Below are 16,895 nucleotides of genomic sequence, written 5' to 3'. Positions count from 1 at the left end.
CGTCGTGCCACGGCGGGAGGAGCCTCGCAGTGCCACGTTGATGGTCACCGCTGGAGACGTGGAATCTCGCCTTGTACTCGGGGCCAGCGCACACAGTACCGAGCTGCAGACGCGAAGGACCATTTTTAAGATTGACTTGTTTGTGTACATAGTCGCGTTGTATGCCTGCGTGCATGTACAAATCTAACATAAGATCAACGTTTAGGAAGGTAAGTGGCTACTCGGTTGTGTTGGGAATATGCGAGGGACTCACTTGAAATGTTAAACCTCCTCGTATACTAGTTAGCCGGCTAGGTATTTGTTTCATCGTTATAAACATTTAACCGTCATACCAAATTGCGGTGTACAAATATAAGGCATTACGTGCAATGACGGCGCTGAGCCCTTGAGGCTTTAAGTCATGTAAGTGCTGTCCTCGTAGGCTAGTGTCCTAGAATCAATGGTGTGTTCTTTCTACATGAGTTGCGTCGCTATCAGCTGTTAGCTGCTTTAAAGCTAATGTGTTCTTATGCAAATGTATTTATTCACGTTATCTACTAATCGGATAGATTTTTCATAAATCAATTCACACACATGTCCATCGATTAATGCACGACTCCTCAATGGCTGTATCCTTTTATAACATTTAACACTTCAAACTGATTAATAGTAATTACGATTCAATCATATTGGCTGCACAGTGAGCGATGAGAGATCTAATCAGTTCGAACCCTTACAGCATTAAAACCTTAATCATTAAAGAAAATCTCGACCATAGGTGCTTAATCCACACTGACTATAAACACTGTACATGTGATGCAACTTCTCAAACGCAAGACCCTCTTACGATGTATTAGTCTTGTAAACTATATCCCCATAAATGTTCACAATACCTATAATATGGTTATGTAGTTAATCTATCAGGCTACTGTCAGTTTCGACAAAACTTTCCTTTTTTTTCTTCTTGGGAGATTAATATAGGGCTACGTAACTGGAAGTTGATGCATTGCAGTGTCTTACTCTATATATTCAATCTTTCCTGTGGTAAATGTTCATTCTTTTTGGTCTGTGTTTTTTTTTAGTCAGGATGAAACTGAAGGAGATCAATCGTACAGCCATCCAGAGCTGGAGTCCCTCACAGCAACATCCAATCTACCTAGCAACAGGTAGGAGCACACGTCCCAGACATGAAACGATTACAAAGTTGCTTCAGACAAGCTCAATATGGCTAAGGCTAAAGTGAATCCCACTCTCAATCTTCACGTTTCTCTTCTTGTTGATGAAACAGAGAGAAAGTGGAGTTTTTATAACGTCTTTCTTCAAAACTTCCTTCTGCTCATTTTCCTCAGGGACCTCTGCACAGCAGCTGGATGCCTCCTTCAGCACCAATGCCTGCCTGGAGATCTTTGAGTTGGACCTGGCCGATACGTCTCTGGACATGAAGTCTTGTGGCACCTTCTCATCCTCCCACAGGTAGGCAGGCAGACCGCGGACTGTATTGTTGAACAGCATGACCACTACGCTACCTCTGCTTCCCTCCACATTGTGTCAGCCTGATACCTGATTGTTGTGATATCCTGCCATATGGCATACAGCATAATGTATGGCCTCGATGATAATTAATTTAGTAAGAAAGCAGAAAACGTAATTCACTCATTAATGTAATGCTCTCTCCTCCTCACACTGTCGCCTCCACAGATATCACAAACTTGTGTGGAGCCCCCATGGGATGGACGGGGCCGGTCACCCAAACGGGGTCCTGATCGCGGGTGGGGAGAACGGCGATGTCATCCTCTACGACCCAGCCAAAATAATGGCGGGTGACAGTGATGTCATCATCACTCAGAGCGACAAGCACACAGGGCCAGTGAGGGCGCTGGACGTTAACCCCTTCCAGGTACGTCTGACACAGCCTGTATGAAAGCTGATGTTGTTCACGTGATGCCGTTATGAGGTTGCTCATCATGCCGCTGTGTTGTACCATTTGAGTCTCAATGTGTTTTTACTGTTTTTGTGCGCAGGCAAACCTGGTGGCGTCCGGAGGCAACGAGTCTGAAATCTACATTTGGGACCTGAATAACTTTGGCTCCCCGATGACACCCGGGCCTAAAACTCAGGTACACATCGAAAAAGTTAGATAAGTTAATATGTGACTGTGGTTAATATGTGAATTGTGACTCAATCCAAGCTTAGTCAGCGTGGAAATAAACATTTGTTATTAGAGTAACACAACACAACACGACACATTCCAATGCTAAGTATGTACAGGCAAGCTAACTTTAAAGGAAAACACAAATTTAAATACAACCTTATTTCACCATTTATTAGTACAGTCTGGGAAAGGTAAACCTATCTTCCAGTACCATGTCAGCTGAGGCTGAAGTCATCAGTTCATTGGACTCGTTCGATTACTTCTGTCATGTAGTCTTTAGAGAACTCTCAAAGACATTCATCAAATCAAGTTATGTGAGAATTGTTGTTATTGCAGCATAAGCTTCAGTTAAACAACATATTGTACGTATTGTAATTGAATGTATCCAGCGTGTGCTCTCTCTTCCTCACACACACTCACTCACTCACTCACTCACTCACTCACACACACACACACACACACACACTCACTCACTCACTCACTCACTCACTCACTCACTCACTCACTCACTCACTCACTCACTCACTCACTCACTCACTCACTCACTCACTCACTCACTCACTCACTCACTCACTCACTCACTCACTCACTCACTCACTCACTGAATGCTGCAGAATGTTGTTGCGTACGTCTAATCAGTTGGGTGCACTGAACTGCTCCCTAGCCTCTGGAGGACATCAGCTGCGTGGCGTGGAACCGTCAGGTGCAGCACATCCTGGCCTCGGCCAGTCCCAGTGGCCGCGCCGCCGTCTGGGACCTCCGCAAGAACGACCTCATCATTAAAGTCAGCGACCACAGCAACAGGGTACGGCCGTCTGTCCTCAAGGTCATCTTATGACAATAGTGATGGGACAACTGAGTCGGTATACTTCATGGATAGATTCAATCCTATCGTCTATCAATTGTCTCTCAGTCTGTCTCTCTTGTCGCTCCTAATAAAATAAGTTATATAATATTAGTAAGTATATTAGTTACAATACCATTACGATGCATTTAATAGCTTACTCCTACTTTTGTCAGCATAATAGCTTGTAGGTAGTTTCATACCAATAGTATCTTATAAAACTACTAATCATATCTATCTATAACTACATGTATGGGACGTATTTGGTGCTCTCTATCATAGCTTTTACTACTACTACATGTCTGTGACGTATGTTTTGGTTTCAGATGCACTGTTCTGGGCTAGCCTGGAACCCAGAGGTGGCCACACAGCTGGTCCTGTCATCAGAAGACGACCGCATGCCCGTCATCCAGATGTGGGACCTCCGCTTCGCCACGTCCCCATTAAAGATCCTGGAGAACCACACCAGGTAGGTCCTCGTCATCACCGGTCTGAGGGCTTCTCCCAGCAGTTTGTGATCCCTATGAAGGTGGAGTGGATTGGATTAAACCGGGGGGGGTGTTTTCAGGGGGGTCCTGGCCATGGACTGGAGCTTGGCGGACCCCGAGCTGCTGCTGAGCTGTGGGAAGGACAACAGGATTCTCTGCTGGAACCCAAACACTGCAGAGGTAAACGCCCCCAGCTTTGGCTTTCCATTTATTCAAACTGTACCTTATCTTGAAGCAGTCGAGGCTTAGCTTTAAAGCTTTAAAAATAAGACATTGACAATATGCTGAAGATGAAATCATTTTTGTAACTATATAACATTTTCTAACAACTCCGACTAACGTGACTCTACATGCTGTCCGCTCAGGTTTTGTACGAGCTGCCCACCAACACTCAGTGGTGCTTCGACATCAAGTGGTGCCCCAGGAACCCGGCGGTGCTGTCGGCCGCAGCCTTCGACGGGAACATCGGCATCTATTCCATCATGGGAGGAAGCAGCCAGGCCCAGAGCCAGAGGCAAGCGGACCAAGTAAGGCAGCCGTCCCTTCAAATAATGCACTACAACGTCAAATGTTTAGGAACTCATTTGCAACATATACATATATATTTGTTATTTGTTTATCTTTTTGACTACTTCTTTAAGCAATCACTATCGACCAAAACTTTAGTGCAAAATCACTAAATATTGATTGATGAAAACTGTCATTTGGCTTCAGGGCCTGTGTAAGGTTGTTCTCTGGTGGACTATGAAACTGTCGTATAACGTAATCAGGCCCTTAAATCTGATAACACAGGCGCCTAATTCAATTTGTGTCCTAACGCTGACTCTGTTGTCATTTGTTTTTGTTGCTGTGCATCACAGATCAGCAACTCCTTCGGGAACATGGACCCGTTTGGAACCGGACAGGCTCTGCCCCCGCTGCAGCTGCCCCAAGCCCCCTGCCCTGCCCCCACGACCCTGGTCAACCCCCTGAAGAAGCCCCCCAAGTGGATCCGCAGACCCGTCGGAGCCTCGTTCGCCGTGAGTAATGCAACGCTGAACTATGAAATGTGCGTAACAGTGTCTCCTTTAAGTACGGCCATTTAGACTTTAAATCCAAAGCCAAGTAACTGAAGCTCAGAGGAATCAAAGCATGCATCCAAATTGGAGTAACCTTCAAGTAACTCATGGTAACGCTTTTTCTTTTGTGCAAGATGGCAGAAACATCACACCTCAACTAGGTGCATTCTAAATTCAGCGTGATCGCTAATAACAACAACAGTATCTTAAGCATCAATTGTAAAACACCGTCCTTCACACACATCTCTCCCCCGCTGCAGTTCGGAGGCAAGCTCGTGACCCTGGACAACGCGCCGTCGAACCCGCAGCAGCCCGCCAAGCACGTGGTGCACGTGAGCCAGGTCGTCACGGAGACGGCCTTCCTGGCACGCTCCGACCTGCTGCAGGCCACGCTGAGCGACGGGAACTTTGTGGACTTCTGCCAGACGAAGATCGACGCAGCGCAGGACAGCTTCGAGAAGACCGTCTGGTCCTTCCTCAAGGTGCGACACTTCTAGTGACCGAGAGCACTCCTACCTCAGTGTCAATATTAAGAATGTAATAAGATATTGAGAATACATAATATAATTCGTAATAGTAGTGAGCTAAATATTACTTTAGTAGTAGCAGCCTATGCTACATTTGTACGACTTATTTTGTAAATAAATGTATTTTCGGTGTATTTTTCGGGTGTTTTATTATTTTCAATGAGTGAGAACATCTTTATTCTGTTTTCAGGTTAATTTTGACAGTGATGTCCGTGGACAATATCTTGATCTACTGGGCTACAAAAAGGAGGAGCTGGCTGCAAAGGTATATAAAAAGCACACTACAACTGTAAGTTTAAAATGTTTGTGTTCGGGTTTTAGTGCATTGAGTAATGTTGTTAAAACTCCTTTTTTATTTAATTTTCAGATTTCCACTGCCCTGAAGGAAATGGCTGAAAAGGTAAAAAGTGAAACATGTTACATTTATTTATTTATATATAAAACCTGCCAAGCTCTACCATATATTGATACCTACCGTTAAATCTGTGCAACAGTTTCTACAGAGAAAACTAAGGTTCACCCAAGTTTAGCCAACACTAGATTTTTAGTTCTATAATTTGTTGATCTTTGATGTTCTCATTGAAAAACCAACTATGAAAACATTTCTTGTGTATCGTTTTTGTATATGTGACCATTTTATTGTTGAGGCTTATTGATGTTTATAAATGTATCTTCCTTAATGTTTGCCTGCTACTAGTTTTCCAGTAATGAAGGAAGTGCAATTACAAAATCGGGGTGGTTTGACTGTATTTCCTGTTTTAAACTACTCTCACTTCACCATATTGCAAACGTAAATGAAACACCCTTCAAAGGCCCTGTCATGCGAATAAGGAACGTAAAAGGCTTCCTAAACATCAGATTCATTCTTTACTGTCCTCACAGAGGAAGTCTGTTCTCAGTTAGAACCACAGATTGTTGAAATGGTTAGAACACATGACACGAAAAACAAACCAAAGGGAGACAATGTGGTGAGAAAGCTCTCACAGGCTTAAGAAATAATTCACCACAACCGTCAGGTTCCGGAATACGTTGCCTTTAAGACCGTCTCTAGGCGACAACGGGATAGAGTGTGTGTGTGTGTGTGTGTGTGTGTGTGTGTGTGTGTGTGTGTGTGTGTGTGTGTGTGTGTGTGTGTGTGTGTGTGTGTGTGTGTGTGTGTGTGTGTGTGTGTGTGTGTGTGTGTGTGTGTGGTGTATTGTTCAGTTTTTCCTTTCACTAACTAACATACATATATATATATTTTCCTTCTCCTACTATCTGTAGCCAGAGACGGAGGTGAGTGCCCCTGCCCCTCTCCAGCCCGCTGTGGCCCTTGAGTCCATGGAGCCCGCTGTGGCGCCTGATGCCTTCCAGCCCACTGTGGCCCCTGAAGCCCTCCAGCCTGCGGTGGCCCCTGCCGCAAGCAGCTTCATGCCCCCGCCTGCCGACATCTCTCCAGAGGCAGCGTTTGACCTCATCTCCGCAGCAAACCTCCAGCCCGCCGCCGACGAGCCGGCCCCCGCCCTCTTTCCCAACGAGCCGGCCCCCGCCCTCCTTCCCGACGAGCCGGCAGCCGCCCCCCTTCCCGAGGATGAGTTTGACTTGGACCTGGACTCAGATAGCCCCGTAGACCTGGGCCTGGGGGAGGAGCTGGAGCTGGACCTGGAGCTGGACCAGGAGCTCGGGGAGGGGGAGGATGTCAATTTGGAGGAGGAGGAGGAGGAGGAGGAGGAGATACCCCAGCAGGAGGTATGCTGGTTGACAGTCTAGGTGGTGTTATGCTATTCTGATAAAGATCGGCCTGTGTTAAGAGAAGAGAGACGTTTCTCAGCAAACTATATGTGAAGAAAGGGTTTGAAAATAACATGAAGGGATAAAAGATTTTCTTCTCACATACTGCATTACTTTATTTAAATATGCTCTAACTGACTTTATTATTTGTCATTTCTATTTGTGTTACTTCATCCTTGCAGTATTGACTATATATGGCACGCCATTTATGTTTTTGTAATTACGTTTCTTTGGTCTTGGTTTTCAAATATGGACATAGACATGTAATACATTTGATTCACATTCAAAGTGTACATGCGTAGTAAATCCCCAACCTGTTCTTCCAGGATGTGGGTCTACCAGATGGGCTGGCTGAGCCAGCAGACCAGAGCCCTGTGACGGTGGAGGACTCTGCTGTAGTCCCTGATATAGTCCCTGTTATAGTCCCTGATATTGCTGCTCCTGTTGCTCCTCCTCCTACTGCTCCTCCTCCTGCTGCTCCTCCTGCTCCTGCTCCTGCTGCTGCCCAGGGAGGAGTCCACCTTGCCGTTAGCCAAGGTAATCACACGTTTCGTTCATTTATTTGATTAGAATCAGCTCAGAAATATGCTGAATACTAAGACAATCAGAAAGGAAACTTAAAGTAAAACACACAAATTCCAACTGAGGTTGTTGTAAAACAACGTAAGATGGTGCTTTATTGAGACATCATGTCTGGACGGTTTTGATGTATCATATGATGGTTATGATATAATGAATTGCATCCGTTTGGTTTTCTTTATGAATAGATATTTAATGCATTAGGGCAGGGTAGTGACTAGGGAGTTTGACTTCCAGCCAAATCGTACCTAACTCATGAATTATATTTATAAAAAAATGTAAGTCACTTTTTTTTAAAATCCGTTGCTTAGTAGTAGCGTTAAACAATGGTCAACACTGAAAAGCAAAACTTGTTCTTACCAGTACCCAATGTGGTCTTTATCTAGACGTGGACGGGCTGATCACCCAGGCACTGCTGACTGGAGACTTTGAGGGGGCCGTGGACCTCTGTATCCATGACAACCGCATGGCGGACAGCATCATCCTGGCGATCGCTGGTGGTTCAGACCTCCTAGAGAAAACACAGAAGAAGTATTTCTCCAAAACGCACACCAAACTTACCAAGGTCAGTAAACAGCTTGGCACAACACACTTTCTCCATCAACCAGGGTTGTGTCTGGTTTAAACTATGTTCCTTCTATTCATATTGTGTGTGGGATATACAAAGAATGTGCAGTGCATTATCATATATTGTTGTATAACTCTTCTGATGTACAATCAACTGCAAATACATATACTGTAATTCAGAGTTTTTAATTGTCTTTCTTGTTTTTATTCTTTTGTGATATTTTATATATTTCTGTCTCTTATATTGAACTTTAGTTTTATAATAATTTCCCTATGAATGAGGCATGCATTGATCTATCGCTCTGTCGATCTTATGGTAACTGACATATTGTAACGGCAGTTGATCAGTGCGGTGGTGATGAAGGACTGGACGGACATCCTGACGTCATGTGACCTGGCCAACTGGAAGGAAGCTTTGGCTGCCGTCATGACCTACGCCCGGCCAGAAGAGTTCTCCGCCTTCTGTGGTCAGTACACCTGGGAGGCTGTGGATGGAGACTGTTTCTTTAGGGCGGAGGACGGAGCAGGGGGTTGTTTGTTAGCCGAAAGGTTCTGGGTTTGATCCCCAATGTCCACAGCCAACCTGTAGACACTTACCTTCAGCAAGACGGCTTAACTCTACCTGCTCCTTAATTAAAAAAAATCTGTAAAATTACTAAAAATGATTAAATAGTACTTAGCCTTGTTTCAGTCTGCACCTCTCTGTATTTATTGATCAACCCTTGACTGAACTGCTCCTCAGATGTTATCACTTTTTGTAAGCACCTAGTTAATCTTAGTTTGTTTGTATATATCCCCAAAACCTACAAGCCTTTTAGCCTACTAGTCTCTCGTCTATAAAGTATAAAAGTCAACAGATGCCTATGAATGTGATACTTTTATTTTGTAAAGACCTTCTGGGTGGACGGCTGGAGGTGTCCCAGGACGCCCTGCTCCAGGCGCAGGCGTCCCTGTGCTACATCTGCGCCGGCAACGTGGAGAAGGTGGTGTCGTGTTGGACCCGGGCTCAGGCAGGGTACTCTCCCCTCTCCCTCCAGGTAGGTCCACACCTCGCTTCCCTCTCACAGTTCATTTTCACACTGTTGGATAACCTCCTGTCGGGACTACCTCTGTGGTTTATTGTACTGCAGCTGTGGTTGGCGTCCGTCTGTCTTTATGTTTTGCCATGTAGTCCTGGCTGGATGCCAGTGTCCCCATGTAACCCAAAGCACACACAGTGTGAATGTCGCAGTGCAACCCAAAACACAGCCGTGTGCTTAAGGCTAAATAAAGATGACTTCATCGTGTATGGTTCAATCCATCAAACTTCATTCAAACGTTGTTTTTTTGTCCAGAACTGCAAAACAGAGTGCCTAACAAGATAACAACAAGGAGAATTAATACGTTTAACTCGAGACGATTGTGTTTGTATGGCCCTTAATCCCAGTCACAGCCTCAAAGGCCTTGGCTGTCCACTCCTCCCTAACCTTAAATCTAAATCGACGAGGAAAGAGAGGTAAGCTTAAAACGGAAGAAAAACGTGGTGAACCAACGAGTGTGCCTCCTCCTGCAGGACCTGGTGGAGAAGGTGGTGGTCCTGCGGCGGGCCGTGGAGCAGGCCCAGCGGGGCGGCGCCGCTTCCACCGCCAGCGGCGTCCTTCTGGAGGAGATGATGGGCCAGTACGCCAGCCTGCTGGCCTCCCAGGGCAGCCTGGCCACCGCCGTGGCATACCTGTCGGGAAGCACCAACCAGGTGGGTCCCGCCACGTCAACCCGTCTCCTGGAGGTCTGAGAGGCTGCCGTGCGTGGTCCTTCAGTGTGTTGTTGTAAAGCGATGTTTTGGATTAAAGTGTCACCCTACGGCGTGTATTGTGTTATGGTATTAGTAACACATTCAAATAAAACATAATAAATATCAAATTAATAGTTGATGATAATAATATAACATGGACTACAGCGAAGCAAAATAAAATGTTGAAATACATTCATTCATAAGGTTCATATAAAACATGGGGAAAATATCTCTAATAAATGATCAATGATATCCATAACACTGTTATAATCTATCCAACTGTCATGTTTTAATGTCATTTAACATCGCGTTCATTTCCTCTGTATCCAGCAGCTCCACAAGCGTCTCAGTCGGGCATTGGGCCAACAACAACAACAACCACAGCAACAACAACAACAACAACAATCACAACAACCACAACAAGCCGCCCCTGCCGCAATGCCGGCCCAGAGGGCCCCAGCCCAGCAGCCTGCTGCCCCGACCCGCCAGAACCCTTACGCCGCCGCTGGGGCCGCCCCCAGGCCCATGTACAACCCGGGCCCGCCTTCCATGGGGCCCTCCCAGCCGGCCCCGGGGCCCGCGGCCCCCGCCCTTACCTCCACTCCACCTCAACCACAGTATTATCAACCGGTACAAACCCCCCCCGCCCACTACCTCGAAGGCCCCTATTTTACCAATGAGCCGTTAAAAGCCATTTCAAACTCCAGCCGTTTGTGACATCATAAGTGGGATGTATGCAGCCTACCAGTTAGTCCACTGGTCCACTGGGCAGGCTTCTATGTTGATTTGACACACTCCCACTTGTGATGTCACAAACGGGTAGATTGTGAAGATGGTGATAGCTCGTATTGTTAAAGTAGGGGCCCATTTTTACCATTCATATGCCGCTGTATATTGTGTCATATTGCTATTGTAGTGCATCACAATCATTGGCATCGATCCTCATTGCCATACAATCACATTGTGGGTGAACGTGTTACTTTCGGTCTCCAGGGTTAAGATGGTCGCTATTACTCGAGAAATGGTATCACAGCACATCTTCATACGTACTAATGATGCTATGATGCCCTCAACATGCGTCCAACCAGCACAGTTCCCTGCCTTAAAAGTCCAAGGACACTTGCCTTCATTATGTGCCTTCATTATGGACCAGGCTAAGAGCGGAATATAATCCAGGGTCTGTTTGCTGTTCTGTAGCGTAAATACAATGCTGAAAAAACTAAAAAAAGGAAACTTTACCATTAGGTATATGCAATAAGAAGAAAACACTGCTTTGCGGCACATGATTTCCAAAGGTAATTGAAACGGTAAATCCTAGGAAGGGAGCCGTACTTTGACAGCATTCCTCGCCGACTTGTCCCTGGCGAAGGAGACGAGGAGGTTCCCTGCTGCGGGCGCGGTCCGGTGTTGGGGTGTAGCCCGGCGATGGCGTTCACTCTGTTCTTCCCAAGGGGGTGTGGCCATCATGTGTGGTATGGTGTGTCTCTGTGTGTTTAGGTGAGGGCTGCCTCCACTGTAACGTCGTGGAGTAACCAAACCCCCACAGCTCTCCCCAGTATCCCCCCCGTTCAGCTAGCCAGTGGTCCCGACCAGCAGGTACACTGACACCCCCCCCACTCCCACGGTCCTTCTTCCACGCATGTCCTGTTACTACTACTACTGCTAGTACTTAAATACTAAATCCCACCACCTGTCAACAACACAGCATGCCCAAGCTATTGTCCTACTACAAACTGAAAAAAGTTGAGCCCTTTTACCCCTCTAGGGAGCGCATTTATTTATATTATTTTGTTTTAGTCGTTTTCTGTGCTTGGAATATTTGTCTCAATTTGAATGTTTGTTTTTTTATGGATTCCTTTCAATTTATTTTTTGGTCGTTATCCACGTTCTGTTTCCATGGAGCCCACCACTAAATGTTTTGTCATACCATCATCCATCAGTCACTGCAGTGCTTCGCTCCAATGCATCCTTACATTCTGCATGACTCATGTGCAACCATGCTAACCGCCGACTGCAGAGGATTCACCTCATCCAACATCTCTTTACTCAAACGACATTCCTTCTATTAACTTGCACTGTAGATCTGTTTGCTGTCAGCACTGTTCGCTGGGTCACAGAGAACCTCCTTAATGTTGACTCAGTTGTCTCTTAATGGGGGTCAGGATCGTATGGGAGGTTAGGGTGTTTGACCCCCTCCCAACCGAAAGGTTGTGGTTTTGAAGCCCAATGTCTGCAGTCGACCTGAGCAAGATACCCTAACCTCAACTTGCTCATTAACAACATAAAGTATCTTTGGATGAAAAGCATCTGCCGCATAACAAATACGAAGTAGGAAAATGAAATACATTCAGTTTTATTATCCACAGTAGAGCCATAGTAGATTTTACAGGGGAACGGGATTCATTCAACGATGTAACCACAGTAAACATGACAGCAGCCTCCAGGTCAACCTGCATCACAAGGCTCCTAATGTGAGTGATTGGCTTTCATGGATCACATTGGGCTCTGTGTCTGTGCCCCGCAGAACGAACCTCTTCCTAACCCCATGCACGGGATGCCCGCCCCGGGCCCAGCGGCTGCCAGCGGCCCCCCTCCCTCCTCCACTCCAGGGTACATGTACGCCCACCAGTACCAACGTAAGTCTTCATTCATGTCTTTCGTCCGTTCTACCTGGCAACCAAAACATGTTCGTACAGTGGTAATATGACGGGAAGGTTTTGATCAAGTTTTAATTGTTATTCTTAGACCACATTCTAGCTTTGTAGTGTTGTGATGAAAGTGTTATGAACCAATCTTTAAGTATTAGTTACAAATCATTAGTTGAATACAACACAACCATCAAGAGGTAACCCCAGAATAACGCACTTCCCACAATGTCGAGAAACCTTTTATTTCCCTTTTCCTAAAAATGCTTTCTATTTTAAGATAAAAATGATTGCATCCTAGCATATCATTTTATCAATAGCCTGAGTTTTGATCGCCTGCTAGAAATTACTTTTCACTTTTCTCCTCAGAGCATGTATTCCGTTTCTATAGCATGATGATGTTATAAAGTGCAATGTTATAAAGCATGATAGCACGGTGTCAATAAGTAACGTTGTCCTCTATAGCAGGGTGTAATGTAGAGCACATGAGCATGTTGCATGTCTAGCATGCGAGCAACTAGCTGGATAGTCCACTGGTCTCTATCGGTACCGTGTGTATCCTCCTACTAACTGCATCTGTCTTCACCTCGTGTGGCCGTAGCCCAGGTCAGCCACTACGGAGCGGCGGGGACCGGGCCCTCAGCCGTCTATCAGCCCTTCCACTGCCCTGCAGCTCCTCTACCTGCTGCCGCTCCCCCCCCCCCCACCTCCTCCTCCTTACCGCCGGCTCCCGGTTTCCGCTCTCAGTACACGCAGCCGGGCCCCGGGCCCTCTCCCGTGTACCAGCCCCTTTCCTGCCCTCCTCCGTACAACACACCCTACTTTCCGACTGCGCCTACCTCTTCCTCTGCCTCTTCGTCTCCTACCTATGCACCCGGTCCTCTGGCCCACGGAACACCGTTCCAACACGGCGGGCCTGGATCTCCCGTCTCATACATGCAAGCACCGTTTGGAGGACCAGGTACACACAGGCTGACCACTGGTCTCTAGCACCACACCTGAATCCCCACCCCCCCCATTCGTCTAGTGGTCTGCCACGGCTCTCCAAGCGCAGGTCTGCAAGTTCAGACACGGGGGACTAAACCGGTGGTTTGATATTGGCCCCATGGTTGAGAAAAGGGACATATCAGAGTCAACCAAAATGATCAATCTAAACTTATTTGACCTTTTGGTGCAAATCTGCAATCAGTTCAATCAAAACTTTGCATTTCTGCACTATTTTTAAGTGGACGTGTAGAATAATGAAATTAGTCATTGAAGGTAAGTGGTTTTATCAAGAGATGTTTTTGCAAATTAACTTTTAGGACAATGTCATTAATAAAACAGATTTGCTGCAGGTATCTGATTTAACAACAGATCAATGATGTACCATGTTTCTTCTCATTTATATCTGTAATTAATTTACTCAAAACATTTGTCATTATATTTATTTACACATTACAGTCAAACATCTTTAAATGACCCAGATCAATAAATGAACATCGTGTTGTTGTAGGACCTCAGAACGGCTGGAACGACCCTCCCGCTCTCAACAGAGCAGCAACAAAGAAGAAGGTAGGTTCCCTGATTTGTGCAGCCAGTAGAAGTCCAGGCAATGCTCTGATCATGACCAATCTAAACACAGCGTCTGTCATCCTCCTTCTGCACCACCAGGGCCTTGAGAACTACACTCCACCTGCCCCCATCACCGCCCCCATCATGGGCCCCCCCGGCAGCGACCCCCAGGCCCAGCCCATGTCCCCCATATCTCTGCAGGGATCCATGGATCCTGGCCAAGGGGCCTTCCAGGGCCCCTTCTCAGGCAGGCAGCAGCACCCCCCCTCTTCTGGTGGTCACCAAGCCATGCCTCAAACCAGTGTGGAAGGTCCGCCTGGAGCTCCGACTGGGGACCACATACAGGTATACTCGACCGCCCACCTGGGAACCAGACGAAGCTGCAAGCTTTATTTTGCTTTGGCAAATTAAGTATTCAGTTTGTTCTACTTGTAATGTACATTACCTTATTGCATTAACTAGGTTTGTCTTCATACTTTTATAACTTCATATTATGAAAGAGTGGCACTTCGGGCAGTGGGTGGAAGACTATGAACATGATTTAAACATTGCTTTAAATGTTTCAACACTTTCAATATTGTCTTGTCTTTCTGCCCCAAATTAAAATTTTAACTAAACTTTTTTTCTTGATGATGCAAATTTAGATTTGTGTGTTTTTGTGTGTATTCTTGCTATAAATTGTCTTTGAGTGTTTAGAAAAGTGATATACAAAAAATAATATATGGTTATCATTATTAATATTTATGAGCCATCTTTGAATCCTCTGGCATGATCTCATCCCACAGCCTATGCAGTCCATCCCCGCTGAGAAGATCTTGAAGAAGCCCATCCCAGAGGAGCATGTGGTGCTAAAGACCACCTTTGAGGGCCTGATCCAGAAGTGCTTGGCTGTCGCTAGTGACCCTGTGAGTCTTCAATATGAATTAATCATAATGACATGAAACATTACATGTATTCAATATCTTCCTTAAGACTGCAGAATTCATTTTACTTTGACTGTTTTCCCAGCAAACCAAGAGGAAGCTTGATGACGCCAACAAGCGCTTGGAAGCCCTGTATGACAAACTCCGAGAGCAGTCGGTGAGAAACTCTTTTTAATTTTATCCTCATTGTTTAATTGTCATATTTTGTCTTGTCCTGAAGAGAATTCTTTTTGATTTTCGCCAGCTTGCAGAATCAGTTTCCACTCAAATAATCTGTTGACTGCCAGCTATGCAGAATCAGTTAGAGATGAAGAATTGCAGCATTGCCAACTTGGCTGAATCATTTAATTAATATTGGAGAATTGGCTCATTGCTGGCTAAGCAGAATCCGTTGATGTGGACGAATCATTGTCAACTTGAATCGCTCTCACTTCCCGTCTCCACCCCCTTCCTTCCACAGCTCTCCCCAGCCATTGTAGGAGGTCTGCACAACATAGCGAGGAGTATTGAGTCGAGAGCCTACACGGACGGCCTCAACATCCACACCCACATAGTTGGCAGCAGCAACTTCAGCGAGACGTCTGCCTTCATGCCGGTGCTCAAGGTGGTGCTGACACAAGCCAACAAACTCGGAGTCTAAGAATTATAACCAAAAAGATCAGAAAGTCTCCTGCAGATGGATTAAGAGTAATCGGTTAGGCGTTACCATGGATTTATACAGGAATTATTTTAGGTTCACCTTACAGGGAGCTTGACATGATTCACAATGAAAATGATTAATTTCAATCATTTATGTGTGCCAATCGTTCCTTTTATTGCCTAACTTACAAAGTTACGGGAGAAGGGTTTGACAAATTTTGACAAATAGTGGGGTACCCTGGTGCCCCAAGTTGGACCATGAACAATAAGGGCTACTCTGCAACCAGCCACACACTAACGCTTGCTATCACTACACAATTTTAATGACTTTAATATAATTTATCGTTTTTATTTTAAGTGAATTGACAGAATAAAAGAAATATTATGGAGCAATCCAATCAAAAATAAATTCAGAGTTTAAGAGTTTGGCCAGTAACATAGTATGAGAGATATTATACTTGGCTGGATTTTTTCCTTGTACAGGAAAAGGGAAGATGATAAATTACAAGAGATTCTTGTTCCTTGATTTGCTGAAATGAAAGGGAATTTGTATGTGTATGAAAGAGATCAAGGATGATGATGAACAATGAATCTGGATTTCTTGACATTGATAAACTCGAAAATAGAAATGCTCCTTTAAAAAAAACGAATATAGATACAGATAGGATATCAAATGTGTTGTGTAATTGCAGAAATACCATTCTTTTTGTAAAATTGGGAATCTATGCTTCTGTTTTGTTTATGTTTGTATTACTAGGCAGGAGGTTTGTTAATGCATTTTATATCGATTTGAAAGTCTTCTGGAAATATGTACAGTTTAGGAAACTGTAATGCTGTTTAAAGAGCCCCATTTCAACACAATAAAAGATCATTACTAGACGCTAAGTTGTAAAAGACCAATTATCGCTTTGATATCTCTGGTTGAAAGTATGGTTTAAATGGCATGAATGTTAATGAAGAGTTTTAATGTGGTAGTGAAGGTCTAACAAATCATATCAACTTGAGTGAGTGGACGCCTTATTTATAAAATGTATACCGTTTATACAGTTTACCTGAGTTTAATCAGGAAGGTACCAATTACCATCTATAAACATGAAAACATTCAGCTTTTATGAGTATTATTGTGAGTTCTCAATACAGTTAAACGGGATTCTATTGGGAAATAAGTAGCTTTACATTTAGTCAGTTTGTCAATTGTGGGGGACATCACCTCACAATTCTTGCGGTCACTGCCTTACTAATATGCTTTTATTACTTGGCTTTAATTCTACCTGCATTATTTTATGACCAGTAGGCCTATAATGAATACAGTTTATTGGACCAACATATTTCCAACCTGGGTAATGTACAGTAAATGCAAAGCAAGATATGCTCTAGTGTTAATCTTAATTCTTTCTTG

The 16,895-nt window shown here is 44.8% G+C and overlaps 1 protein-coding gene across 4 annotated transcripts; it reads left to right on the top strand.

Moving 5' to 3' along the window:
* Positions 1-64: 64 nt before the first annotated feature.
* sec31a (SEC31 homolog A, COPII coat complex component) lies at positions 65-16,375 on the top strand. 4 transcript variants are annotated; one of them, XM_084483053.1, is made up of 28 exons: positions 65-209; positions 1,062-1,145; positions 1,329-1,452; positions 1,678-1,876; positions 2,001-2,096; positions 2,796-2,936; positions 3,302-3,444; positions 3,544-3,643; positions 3,829-3,990; positions 4,324-4,482; positions 4,782-5,003; positions 5,239-5,313; positions 5,416-5,448; positions 6,312-6,776; positions 7,145-7,355; positions 7,784-7,962; positions 8,305-8,431; positions 8,856-9,001; positions 9,517-9,696; positions 10,069-10,365; positions 11,233-11,331; positions 12,260-12,371; positions 12,982-13,341; positions 13,876-13,934; positions 14,034-14,279; positions 14,720-14,839; positions 14,943-15,014; positions 15,318-16,375. In XM_084483053.1, exons 2-28 carry the CDS (start codon positions 1,067-1,069, stop codon positions 15,495-15,497), a joined length of 4,386 nt encoding a protein of 1,461 aa, XP_084339179.1. In that variant the 5' UTR covers positions 65-209; positions 1,062-1,066; the 3' UTR covers positions 15,498-16,375. The 4 variants fall into 4 exon arrangements, with proteins under 4 accessions (XP_084339179.1, XP_084339178.1, XP_084339180.1 ...); XM_084483052.1 differs by having other exon boundaries at positions 10,066-10,365; XM_084483054.1 differs by lacking the exon at positions 11,233-11,331 and having other exon boundaries at positions 10,066-10,365.
* The last annotated feature ends 520 nt before the right edge of the window (positions 16,376-16,895 follow it).

Source organism: Micromesistius poutassou (assembly GCF_964030765.1).
Source record: "Micromesistius poutassou genome assembly, chromosome: 18".
Classification (NCBI taxonomy): domain Eukaryota; kingdom Metazoa; phylum Chordata; class Actinopteri; order Gadiformes; family Gadidae; genus Micromesistius; species Micromesistius poutassou.
Note: the sequence above shows the minus strand (reverse complement) of the source record. Positions and strands in the feature narration are given on the sequence as shown.